The 14,377-nt window shown below is 38.0% G+C and overlaps 1 protein-coding gene across 1 annotated transcript in view; it reads right to left on the reverse strand.

Moving 5' to 3' along the window:
* The window catches only part of rock1 (Rho-associated, coiled-coil containing protein kinase 1), a 207,983-nt gene that overhangs the window by 126,537 nt on the left and 67,069 nt on the right, over nt 1-14,377 (reverse strand). The window contains exons 4-6 of the mRNA XM_043688241.2: nt 13,357-13,494; nt 8,130-8,305; nt 7,349-7,433 (exon numbers count right to left, since the gene is read on the reverse strand). Of these exons, the coding sequence (XP_043544176.2) occupies nt 7,349-7,433; nt 8,130-8,305; nt 13,357-13,494 (399 nt within the window). The remainder of the gene's footprint in view (nt 1-7,348; nt 7,434-8,129; nt 8,306-13,356; nt 13,495-14,377) is intronic.

Genomic DNA, 14,377 nt, shown 5'->3' on the forward strand with positions numbered 1-14,377 from the left:
CTACAAACACGTCCACATTCAACGAAATGGGCAGCAGATACATGGGAAAATGACCAATTGCAAGCTCCTTTCCAAGTCACAAACAACTTGGCACCGTATTGTCATTCCTTCAGTCACTGGGCGAAGAACCCGGAACTCCTTCGTTATCAGCACAATAGGTCTACCTGCACCCAATGGATTGCTGCTGTTTAAAGAAGAGGCTGATATCTTCTCAAAGGCAATAAAGGATGGGTAATAATTGCCACCCCATGAATGAATAAACTATAAGCACCAGCAATAAATATAGGTAACAGGAGTAGGAGAAAAGCTTCTAACCAACACATGCATAACAAGAAGATCTACATTCCTTCCTTCTGCAGTATCAGAGGAATTTAGATTTGAATACACATGAACAAATAAGAGAAGTACACGCATGACAGAAAGACAATGAAAATGCAGATCTTCGTAAGCCAGAAAGAATTATTACTAACATTCATAGGAGTCAGTGAAGACTGTGACAAATTACAGGGAGACATTACTTAACTTGCAGCTCCGGCAAATAATTAACAAATCACAGATAAATGTGTGATAAAACTGATTGGTAAAACAAGGAGGTCACTTATGACTTGCAAGATGAAAGTCTAGATGGGGTAGAAGCACTAAAGAACCTCAGAATACAAATACATCAATCACTAAACGTTGTGCCACAGCTTAGTAAGGCTATTACTGAAAAAAAGCAAAGCAAGATTTGGGTTTTTTGCCTAGAGAGAGAGATTTAAAAGTGGGCAAGTTATATTAAACCTGTAAAGCATCTTGCTCAGAAACATTACAGTATGGCAAGACTGGTCACCATGTTACTAAGAAGACACAGAGATACTGAAAAGAGTGGAGGAAAGATTTGCAAGGGCGAAATCAGAGTTGCATGGTGTTGTGGAGGTAAGGTTGCTCTCATCCCGATTTTCAAAATACCCTCATTTTCTATACCTTTGATGTCCAATTAATTTCTTTACAACCGAGGTAGCCAAAACCATCAGATTAAAATTCAATTGTGTTTGGCCCTGGTTTAAATTAATTGGCTAATATTCAAGCTGGTTGCCTTAACATCAAAACTAGCCTAGGTTGCCAGCCGCAGAGCCAATTGATACATATGTTTCAATATCAGAACTGACTGTGCATCTACAGCTACTTAGACTTTTTTTTAAATCTCCAAGCTTTGAAAAGCACATCACTTCTTAAAGGGACCACACACTCTTCTCTCCTCCCCACCCCCCTCCAACCCAATCATTTTTAAAAACAAATTCTAACCTCTTGCCTTCCAACTACAAGTACTCTACACAACTTCGCAACAATGGATATGCACATTACTGACAGGCTGGATCTTCTCTCGAGAAAAGGCACTGGGTAACCTCAAAAATATTTCAAATGATCAAATGTTTTGCATATGGACAGAATGTTCCCTATTATAATAAAAAGCACAAGAGGCTGTCATAATAACATGTAAGCATAATATAATAGCATTTTACAACAGGGAATTCAAACGAAAATTTATCATTTAAAGGCTGGTGAGAATAGCGTGCATCTGCATACACAGTATATACAAAACAAATATCACAAATTTATTAGAATTCTCCGTGGATGTCACAAGTATGATGGATAAAGCAGGCTCAATAAATTTAGCGCATTTGGATTTCCTGTCATAGAAATAGTTACTGCAAAATATAAAAGCTTATATTGGGAGGCAATATATGAGCAATTCAGTTTGAGGGTGAGAAACTGGGGTCCCACACTAATGTTCTGGAGTTTAACAAAGGTTATTACATAGGCATGAGGACAGATTTGATCCGAGTAGTCTGGCATAAAAAATAAAAGGTAGAATAGTTGATGAGCAGTAGTAGATATTTCAAGAGATATTCAATTCCTCCCAACTAAACCATTTGTCAAAGAAATATTCTAAGAGAGAGAAAAAAAAACATAACCAAGCAAGGAAGTTGAAGATAACATTAGGACAAAAAATAAAGCATTCCATATTACAAAGACAAGTGGCAGGCTGGAAGATTGGTATACTTTTAAAGATCAACAACTGGTTACTGAAATAGTCATAAAAGGAGTAAAGGTAATTTATTAAAGAAAATAGCAGAAGATTAAAAAATGGATAGCAAAAGTATGCAAAAAGGATAAGAGTAGCTAAACTAAAAGTTGATCCCTTGCAGAATGAGACTGGGGAGTTAATAATAGGGAACAGAGAAATGGTGGAGACACTTAACCAAAGTTTTGCCTCAGTTTTCACAGTGGAGAACTCTAATATTATCCCAATAGTAACAGGTAATGCAGGCATTGTAGAAAGGGAGAAACTTAAAACAATTATGGTCACTAGGAATAAATTACCAAGCAAACTATTGGGATTAGAGGCAGTCAGGTCCCCAGGAACTGATGGCCTACATCCTATGATCTTAAAAGAAGTGATGGCAGAGGTCGAGGAGTTACAGAGTCATACAGCATGGAAACAGATCCTTCAATTCAACCAGTCCATTCCAACCATAATCCCAAACTAAACTAGTCCCACCTGCTTGTACTTGACCCATATCCCTCAAAATATTTCTTATTTTAATTATTCATGGACTTATCCAAACATCTTTTAAAAATTCTCACTTTACCCGCATCCACTACTACTCCTGGAAATTCACTCCATACATGAACCACTCTGAGTAAAAATGTTGCTCCTCTCACCTTAACAATATGGTCCCGAGTCTTGAATCCCCCACCCTAGAGAAATGATACCTGTTATTCACCTAATCTGTACCCTCATTATTTTACAAACTTCCAGAAGGTCACCTCTCAACATCCTAGCCTAGCCAATCTCTGCTTATAACTCAATCCCTCTACTCCTGGCAACATCCTGGCAAATCTTTTCTGAACCCTCTCCAGCTTAATAATATTCTTATAATATTAGTTTAATTAATAATAATTTATTATTATTATATTCCAAAGTTTCTAGGATACAGGAAAGATTCCAGCAGATTTGAAAAATGCTATTATAACACTTCCTTATAAGATCGCACACAGGCATAAAATAGTAAACTACAGACCAGTTAGTTTAACGTGTTGTTGAATTTATTACAGTTGAAACTTTATTGCTGGAACAGCACAGCAGGTCAGGCAGCATCCAGGGAACAGGAGATTCGACGTTTCGGGCACAGGCCCTTCTTCAGGAATGAGCAGAGAGTGTTCAGCAGGAGAAGATAAAAGGTAGGGAGGAGGGACTTGGAGGAGGGGAGTTGGAAATTCACATTTCCAACTCCCCTCCTCCAAGTCCCTCCTCCCTACCTTTTATCTTCTCCTGCTGAACACTCTCTGCTCATTCCTGAAGAAGGGCCTGTGCCCGAAACGTCGAATCTCCTGTTCCCTGGATGCTGCCTGACCTGCTGTGCTGTTCCAGCAATAAAGTTTCAACTTTGATCTCCAGCATCTGCAGACCTCACTTTCTCCTCGAATTTATTACAGTCCATTATTAAGGAAGTAATAACAGGACATTTGGAAACTCAAAATGCAATCCATCAGTCAGCATAGTTTTATGAAGGGTAAATCGGGTTTAATTAATTTTCTAGAGTTCGTCAAAGATGTAACATGCAAAGTGGATAATAGCTAGATGTAATATAGCTAGACTTTGAGAAAGCATTTGATAAGGTCCCACTTAAGACTAATTCACAAGGTAAGATCACATGGAGCTAGGGGTAATTTATAAGCTTGGATAGAGAGTTGGCCAATGAACAGAAAGCAGAGTTGGAATAAATGGATATTTTTCTGATAGGAAATGGGGTGCCACAGGATTTGGTCCTGGGTCCTAACTATGTACAATCTTTGTAAATGACATGGATGTAGGAATATGACCAAATTTGCATATGACACTAAAATGGATGGGAAAGTAAGTTGCAATAAATGAATAGGAAATTTACAATTGAATATGGATAGGCCAAAATTTGGCAGATGGAATTAAATGTGGATAGAGTCATAGGCATAGAGTCATACAGCACAGAAACAGACCCTTCGGTCCAACTTGTGCATGCTGACTAAATTTCCGAAACTAAACTAGTCCCATTTGCCTTTACTTGCCTCCAAAGCCCTCTAACCCTTTCCAATTCATGTACCTGTCCAATATTTTTTATTTGTTGCAACTGCACCTGCATCTACCACTTCCTCTGGGAGTTCATTCCACATACAAATCACTCTCTATGTGAAAAAGGTTGTCCCTCAGGTCCATTTTAAATCTTTCCCCCTCACCTTAAAATTATGCCTCTAGTTTTAAACTCCCCTACCCTAGGGAAAAGACCTTTGCTATTTACCTTATCCATGCCCCTCACATAATATGTTTGTAAACCTCTTTAAGTGTTGTTAAGAAGGCATATGGTGTGCTGGCTTTCATTAGTAGGGGGATTGAGTTTAAGAGTACTGAGGTTATGTTCTATAGTATCCTGGTTAGACCACACTTGGAATATTGTGTTCAGTTCTGGTCGCCTCATTATAGAAAAGATATGGAAGCTTTACAGAGGGTGCAGAGGAGATTTACCAGGATGCTAACTGGATTGGAGGGCATGTCTTATGAAGAAGGGTTTAGGGAGCTAGGGTTTTTCTCATTGGATCAAAGAAGGATAAGATGTGACTTGATATAGGTGTACAAGATGTTAAGAGGCTAGACAGAGTGGATAGCCAGAGACATTTTCCTATGGCGGAAATGTCGATCACGAGGGGCATAATTTTAAGGTAATTGGAGTAAGGTTTAGGGGAGATGTCAGAGGTAGGTTCTTTACTCGGCGAGTGGTGGGTGTGTGGAATGCACTGCCAGCAGTGGTAGTAGAGTCAGATATGTTAGGGACATTTAAGCAACTCTTGGATAGGCATGTGGAAGTTAGTACAATGAAGGGTATGTAGGTTAGTCTGATTTTCGATTAGGATCAAAGACCAGAACAACATCGGCTGAAGGACCTGTCCTGTGCTTTACTGTTCTATGTTATCCCTCAACCGTCTATGCTCCAGGGAGCAAAAGTCCTAGCCGATCCAGCTTCTCAAAGCTTTCAATACAGTTGCAACATAACATCCCAACTCCTATAGTCAATTGTCTGAGAAATGAAGTGTGAGGTTATCCATTTTGGTCGCAAAAATAGAAAGACAACTTATTATCCAAATGGAGAGAAACTTTACAGAGCTTTGGTGTAGAGAGATCTGGGTGTCCTTGTGCATGAACTGCAGAAAACTAGTACAGCAGGTATTAAGGAAAGCAAATGGACTTTTGGCTAAAGGAATGGAGATAAAAGTAGTAAAGTACAGTGAATGCAACTGTAAAAGGTATTAGTCAGATGACACCTTGAATACAACATACAATTTTGGTTCCCTTGAGGAGGAATGCAGTTGCACTAAGATAGTTCAGAGGAGGTCTACTAGATTGAGTTCAGAGATAAGAGGTCTTAGGAAGTAAGCTTGAGCAGTTTAGGCCTATACTCTTGAAAGTTTAGAAGACTAGGAGAAGATCTGAGGTAAGTAAGATGCTAAGGGGATCCACAACATGGATGTAGAAAGGACATTTCCTCTTATGAGTCAATCTGGAAAGAGAGGTTGCAGTTTTAGGATAAGGGGTAACAGATTTAAAACAGAGATGAAGAGAAACTACTTTTCTTAAAGAGTCGTGAATCTGTAGAATTCACTATCCCAGAATGTGGTGGATTACAGGACACTGAATAAATTTGAGGAGAAAATAGACATATTTTTAATATTTTAAATCAGGAAAGTGGAGTCGAGTCTGATGTCAGATCCACCATGACCATATTGAATGGTGGAGCAAATTCAAAGGGGCTAAATTCCCTACTTTTGCTCTGAGTTCTTATGGATAAAGGAATGAATGACGGACAGAAAACAGACTTAGTTTAAATGGGTTATATTCATGTGATGAACTGTAACTCCACAGGGGATCAGTGCTGTTTCTTTGCTCCATATCATATGTAATACATTTCTCATACAAGTCCAAATCAATTCACAAGCTTTATTAATGACTTGGGTGAGGAACAAATCTCAGTACCAATATAAATAGGAAATCAAGTTGGGAGGGTGAATCAGAATTTGCATAGGGATTCAGACAGGTTAGGTGAATGAGCAAAGAAATTGATGGGTGGTACGTCATGTGGGAAAATATGGATTTTTGTACAATGGTGGGAAGAATAGAAAAACAGATTATTATTTAATGCAGATAAACTATAAATCTTGAAATACAGAAAGATCCTGATACCAGTGTCCACAAATCACATGAGGCTAGCATGTAGGTACAACAAGAAATTAGGAAGACAAATGGAATATTGGTCTTATTAGAAAGTAGATGGAATATGAAAGTAGGGAATTCTTGCTACAACTATACAGAGAATGATGAGAACAGGTGCAGAGAACATGTACAGTTTTGATTTCTTTATTTGAGGTATGTTCGCATTGGAGACAAATCAGAGAAGGTTGATTTTGGGTTGAAAGGGTTGACTTATGAAGAAAGGTTGAGTCTATCCTCGTTAGATTTTAAAAAGTTATTGTAGTCTTGGCAGGGTAGGACACATAGGATCTGAGAATTTGGAGGCACAGTTCCAAAATATTGGGTCTCTTGCCTAAGATGGAAATGATCCAGAATTTCTTGTCTTGAGGCTGTTAATCTTTGATTACTCCGGACAGCAGTGTAGGCTGGGTCATGTGACATATAGAAAACTGAGTTGGACAGTTACAAGGAAGTGAAGGGCTTTAGATGGTAGGCAGAAAAGTGGAGTTAAGGCAACAGTTGGATCAGTAATGCATTTATTGAATGGTGGGGACAGGCTAGTGGGATCAAATGGCCCGATCTTACTCCTATTTCATATGTCCTGTTCTCATTTGCTTATGGAGCCAGACAGCTACATGAGGAAGAAAGGAATAAACGGTTATGATGGTAGATTTAAAGTAGAAAAGATGACATGCTCAATTACAGCATAACTGGCATAAACTGGCTGAGTTGAAAGGCCTGTTTCTTTGCTCTATATCCGATGTAATACATTTCCTAAGCAAGTCCAAATCAATACAGAAGTCACAAAACATCTATGAGCTGGGATATTTTCACCAAGTTCGGAAAATGTGATTAAAACACAAGCAGTGCGTTGTCATCTGATCCTTGGAAAGCATTACACTTAGCAATAAATATATCCTGTATTACTCAAAGACACAGTAATGGTTGATTATGTAATTCAGATATCAAGATAAGAAAAAAAATCAGGTCACTTCATCAAACTTTGAAACGCCAGATTCAGAAAAAAAATTAGAGATTAACACGTTTTCAATGACAAATTATCCAACATGGGATAAGGTGACTTACTTTATTCATCTTCATGCAAGTTCCAAAATCTGCCAATTTTAAGTGACCAGCTTTGTCAAGCAACATATTATCTGGCTTCACATCTCTGATAAAAAAAGCAAAAAAAACACTTTTATAATAAAATAAAAGGGTAGCTTAAATGCTAATAATCAAAGTTCTTGCAAACATGTAATTTAGACGCATGGTACACACAACATGCACAATTACATGCACTCCAAGACAAATAATGCAGTTTAATTCACAACCTTAGGATGGCCCAAAGCTCTTTACAGTTAATGACATTTTCTTGGTATCTGTTCACTATTGTCACGTCATTAATATGACTGCTGATAATGGCCAGAAAAAAAAATTGATGTGATAATAATGAACCGGTCTGTTTTAGTGATGTTGGATAAATGAAGTACAAGTATTGACAGATAAGCAGGGAGAATTTTCCTGCTTTTCTTCAAGGTAGTGTCATGGATCTTCTGCGACTGTCTCAGAGGTCAAACAAGACCGAAGTTTAATGTCTCATCCAAAATATGATATCAATGAGAGTGCAGCATTCCTCATTACTGTTGGCTGGAGCTCGTACTCAAGTCTCTGGAGCAGCAGTTAAACATGCAACTTTCTGACCAAGATAAAGATGTTACCACTGTGGTACCAAAACTCACACACATGCTGGTGATGTGAATCTGTCTACACACTCTATAAGACATTAAAACCATAAATACAGCTGCAAGAAATTTGGTTATCAGTTCAATTTAGAAGTAAAAATAACTATCGGAGGATGATTTATTACCTGTGAATGAAACCCATAGAATGAATGGCATCCAGGGCAAGCACAACCTCTGCTGTATAAAACCTGGCCCATTTTTCAGGCATATCGTAGTTACTCATTAAATTTACGAGATCCCCACCAGGCATATACTCCATCACCATGTAGAGATAGCGGTTATCTTGGAATGCATAGGATAGCTATTTATAGAATAACAATACATTTATGAATTCATAATACCACATTGTCAAGAGTAGCATCGCTATTACATACTATGCAAATGAGAATATCACTCACGTTGCATCAAAAACAAATTTCTGCACATGCTGTAAATGAAAATAGAAAATTCTGGAAATGTTCAGCATCTGTGATGAGATATAAGAATTTATTCTTCAGGACCATGACATTCAGTATTGCTGTAAAGGGAAACACGTTGCCAAAACTTTTTGTTATGCACTCATTAGGATAAACACAAGAATTTCAAATTTAAAATCCTCACAGCAATTTAAATTAACAGAGAAAAAGGTACTGAATGATTAGCAAGTTGATTCAAGATTCTACTGCAATTGCTGCCCAATCACAGACTCACATGTAATAATGTATATTTAGTTGTGGATATGCAACCAAGGACTGGCTGAATCATTCTGCATGCCCAAACAGATGATGTAGCCAATAGACCCTCTCCGTGCAGCTCGTGCTGTTCCAACTTTCTTCAACTGACCTCCTTAAATTTCCTCATCCCCACTATTTCATGACCTCTTCAATTTTCATCATACCAAGATGTACCCCTCACTTCCAACTTTTACTTGTTCTCCTTGCAAGTCTTCTTTCTCTATCTGGGTGCTCAGGGACCTCAATGCTTTTCAACCTGTCAGTCCAGAGCTGACCAATCATTGCTTCTGTTCCTTCGTGCCCAAATGCTGAATTACTTGTCCAGGTCTCAGCTGCAAATTGTGATTGGAGAAGATTCTGCAGCTGAGAGAGGGAAATGACTGAACCTATGATTGGAGAAAAAGCTGTTTACTTCTCTCTCTCACCTACCTCCAATTATTGCAAAGCACTCAGTTCCCACTGTTAGTAACTGTCACTTTGATGTTCCTTTTTAAACAAAGACTAACAATTGCCAACAGCGCATCCTGATTGGCTGTTTTACAGTTTGACAGGTAACTCACACTCAAATGGATTAAGCTGCCTTTCAAGCCAGCCAAGTTAAAATTGAATGAAACTGACAGAGTTGTATCACAGAGTTCTGATTGCTTTCAGTCTGACTGGTCAGAAATCAACAAAGATATGTGAGAAACGACATGTTCCAAGTGACTATCTGTTAAAACTTTCCGAAGGTTGGATCAAAGAATTCTGAATGGATGATTTCCAAATCCCCAATGGTGAAAGTCCAAGATTTGGTGGAAATTTCTCATCCTTGACTAAATATATAAATGCAGCTTTCTTGATAAGATCACTATTTGCTATGTAAATTGCAAACTTACAAATGGGCCAAAGACTGCAACTTTCAAACCAACAAAGATCTCCGTTTACCTCAGATTACTCTGGAAAGGCAAAATTTAAAAAAATTTGAACAGATAAAGCAAGCAATTTCATATTGCTGTAATGATGAGTCTACATGAGTGGCATTTTACAACGACAGGTTCCGCTGTCAGCCCCCCCAAAAATTCTGATTATCACAACATTGAAATTCATTGTCTGAGATACCAGGCACCAACAATTGGCTGATTAAAGCAACATGTTCCTATGGTTGTGTAAAGTAGGCATGTAAAGACAGTACACAACTGGCTTCCATCTGAAAAACCCAAAACAAAACATCAAATGTGATTCCGTGATTGGGCACCATTTGCTGAACAATCAGGACTGTATTCTTTGCTATAAGAAAAGCAGTTCAACATAAACAGTCAAACATTTAGAGCCATGTCTAAAACATTTTCTAGCAATGGCATACATTCATACATTGGGATCTGTTCACTGCAAATAAAATAGGCATTGCCTGCTGACACCAGAACTGCAGGTTAACTGCACATGTGCATAGCTCCAGACTCTATGCTTCATTGTATCATGTGCAAATTCCACACTGTGCATATGCACAAAACAGGTGCGACATCTCAATGGGTCTCGGAAGGGGGGTGCGTGGAGAGAAACAACAAGGTTGGGCAGAGGAGTGATGGAAAAGAGAAAACAACATGGCTGAAGAAAGAGAGAGAATAGATCAGTTGGGCAAAGTGAGGGCCCAGGTACCAGGAGACTTTCTCCCAGTTCTCTCCCACCCCCCCTGTCTCCTGGCTCCCTTCCTACCCATGCCTTCACCCTGGTCCCTCGTCCAGAGCGCTGATTTCACCTCCACCTGGGTTCCCACTTTGCTCCCTTCTCTGTCCCAATCTCCTCGCAAGCCATATCCCTCCAAAACCAATTGTATGTGCACACGGGATTTACAAGGGTGTACAGCATACATGCACTGCTGTCAGCAAACACAGCCAACAAAATATGTTCAAGATTTGTGCCTATTTTGAATTACCGAGAAATTTGTTGAGTTTCCTGTTACATTTTCATGGCAATGCCTCAGCCAATTAGTGAACTTGCAAACTAATCAGCACCTCTGTGCTCTTGCAGTATAAATTGTTGAGAGCACTTGAAATGGATAATTCTTATATTTGTCCAGCTGCATTCAAATTAAAAGCTTCATAATTATTTACTTTCAGCAATAGTTAATGACCTTACATAAAAACTGGCAAAAGATTAAAGATGTAGCACTACATGAAAAGGAAAGAGAAAGGAAAAAAGGGAATAAAGAACAAAAATGCAATTAGGTAGAAGGTCAGAGTGATTAAATGATAAAAGATATGATAGCATGAAACAGAACAGAATGCTAACAAGAAAAGGAAGTAAATATCATGGTGGGAGGGGGGACGGGGGAGCAGATTTAAAAGGGATCTATGGGGCAACTTTCTCACACAGAGGGTGATGTGTGTATGGAATGAACTGCCAGAGGAAGTGGAGGAGGCTGGTTCAATTGCAATATTTAAAAGGCATCTGGATGGGTATATGAATAGGACGGTTTAGAGGGATTTGGGCCAAACATTGGCAAATGGGACTGGATTAATATATAATATCGCGTCAGCATGGACAAGTTGAACTGAAGGGTCTGTTTCCATGCTGTGTCGCTCGATGACTCTGTGACTATTGTGTCATTTTATTCACAATCTAGTAATGTAATGCCGGCTCCTGAAAGGGAGTTAATCTTTTGGTGGCTTTCTTCTGTACAACATTAAAAAGTCCTCAGTAAAGGTACTAAACTGAAAAATATCTTCAACAGAAACAAAAATGTCTGTAAACTCTTGGCATACACTCAAATAAGATCTCGGAATTTAAGAATAAATGTGAACTGGTGAATAATTAGCTATGTAATGTTCAATATGTTAATTTCTGGATTGTTGTCAGGCTTCAAGAAATTCTTCATGACTCTGTATCTCTTCTTCACACTATCTTAAACATTTTGTGAAATGTCTAAGTACTACGGACCACTCTCGCTGATAACATTCAAAATATTCATGACTATAGTAAGTCAGATCTTAAGCAATGATGAGACAAAGTACAGGAGAGAGATAGAAAGCTTAGCGACATGTTGTAAAGACAGCAATCTCTCCCTCAATGCCCGCAAAATGAAGGAGCTGGCCATTGACTTCAGGAAGCAGATGGGAGAACACACTCATGCTTATATCAATGGTGCAGGTGGTCAAGAAAGCACACCAATGCCTCTACCTCAGAAGACTAAGGAAATTTGGCATATCCACAATGACTTCTTACTAGTTTTTATCAATACTTCCACAGAAAGCATCCTATCCAGAGCATCAGAACTCAGTATGACAACTGCTCTTTCAAAAACCTCAAGAAATTACAGAGTTGTGTATGCAGCCATCACACAAAACAGCCTTCCATCCGTTAATTCATTCTATACTTCTCACTGGAAAGCAGCCAACATAATCAATCTGCTGGGCAGAAGATACAAAAGCTTGAAAACACATACCAACAGATTCAAGAACAGCTTCTTCCCCACTGTTATCAGACTTTTAAAGAGAGCTCTCATATATTAAACTTGGTCTTTCTCTACATCTTCTCTGTAGCTGTAACACTATATTTTGCATTCTGTTCTGTTACCCTGATATACTTAGGTAAGGTAAGATATGCCTGTATAACAATACTTTTCACAGTATATTGATATGTGACAATAATAAACCAAATCAAAAATCAAATCAAACTGTGCACAGACCTTGCAAACAAGAAGGGATATTAAAAACAAATTCAAACCACAAGCTTGATTATTGCTATAAAAAGACACAATGTAATTTTTTTTCATCTTGCACTAATTAAGGCTGAGAGACAAGAAAATAAAATTGAAAAGGAAACAACAATTTAAACATCACACGAAGAGGGTGCTGATTGGTTGAGCCATGGTTGCCATAGAGGTAAAGCTGGAATTGTTAATCTTTGTAGTTGAATAACCAAGAAGTGCAATAGAAGGACAAATTCCTCTTTATCTATATAGAATAGAATCCTTGATTGCTGCACTCCATAAATATTTACATTAACTCAAAATGTGCAAATCACACAACATAAACATTATACAGGGCAGTGTAAGTTATGAATTACGTCTAATACAATATTTTGTGTTCAAGATCTTCTTGAATTAGAGAGACATGATCTGCATGTCTGGTTGAAAATAGTTTTATTTGGAACTTTTAACTTTGAAAATAGTGTGCCTTGCAACTTTCCTCCCTCCAAAAACCATAGATAGCTTCCTGCATTGAGTGTCTCATACAACAGTTTCCCTTTTGTAGGTTGTGATAGTAGTTACTATTCATCAGTAAACCATGAATGGGTCATCAGATTATTTAATTGTGGAAAATTGTAAATCTATTGCCCTTATCTCAAGCAATGCACAGCGCCTTTGCACATTCATAGTATCACAGTAAATTTTTGCTTTCTTAATCCATACTAGTGATGTCCCAGCTGACATAACATAAATGCCATCAGATCAGGAACGAATCTGGGACCAGTTGTGCAGTTTTAGTTGGTTTTGATTGTTTGTTAATCTCTCAGATTTAGGACAACTATTTTTCACTTTGAACATCATTGGTAATAATTTAAATATGAGGATTTTCAGATAAAATAAACTTGATTTATACACATATTTTCAAAGCCACTCAAGACAATTGTATTGATAGTAATAACAAATTTAAAATACCTGTACAACCCATGGACTATTAGCAAAAGCCATGATGCCCCTCTCTTCCCAAAAGAATGCTGAATCAGATCGCTTAATCATCTCAAACTTGCTGAGTAGTTTCATTGCAAATACTTTTCTTGTACCTCTGTGTCTCACCTTAAAAAGAAATATTGCAGTAGTAGTTAAATCAAAGAAGAATAACCATGCTATCCTGTCTTGCTGTCACAGTAATTTTTAGTTAACTACCTGTAAGACTCATAAAGGCTTAATAGTATAAAAAGCCTACAGGAATATGCAAAATAGAGGGATGAAGTAAAAAAAATTAAGAAAACAATGAGAAAATATTAGCAGCTAAATCCATGGAAAATATAAAGATGCATTTATCAGTAAATTGTGTGTAATAGCATAATGAGAAAGGGTAGGAACAAGCAGATATACAAGGTAACTTTTGCACCAATAATGATGATGTTGGTAAGGTTCTTAATGAGTACTTCGTCTCTATCTTCACAAGGATGATGGCTGATGAAGACATTCTAGTTAATGAGGAATGTGGAATATTCAATACCACAAGCATAATGCAAGAGGAAATACTGAAGAGATTGACATCCTTGAAGCTGGATAAATCAACACAGCAGATGATTGGCGTCACAGGCTGTCAAAGGAAGGCAGGCGCGAATTTACACGTGATCTGAGGTTCAATTTCCTATCTTCACTAGTTATAAGCAAGGTACTAGAGGATTGGAGATCTGCAAATTATATACCATTGTTTTAAAAGGATGTCAGGGATAGACCAAATAATTATAGCATATCCAATGATGGGCAAATTATTAGAATCAATTCTGAGAGGCAGGATAAACTGACATATACAAAGACATGTTATTAACAGGGATACTCAGCATGGCTTTATTAAGGGAAGGCCATACCTTACCAACTTAATTGGATTAACAAGGAGACTTGATGAGGGGTGTGCAATGGATGCTGTCTACTTGGAATTTGGCTTGGTTTCATACTGCAGACTGATCGATTCAAGGTACTGTAA

Source organism: Chiloscyllium plagiosum, unplaced genomic scaffold, assembly GCF_037043375.1.
Source record: "Chiloscyllium plagiosum isolate Xiang-an unplaced genomic scaffold, Cpla_swu_hap1 HiC_scaffold_4, whole genome shotgun sequence".
Taxonomy (NCBI): Eukaryota; Metazoa; Chordata; class Chondrichthyes; order Orectolobiformes; family Hemiscylliidae; genus Chiloscyllium; species Chiloscyllium plagiosum.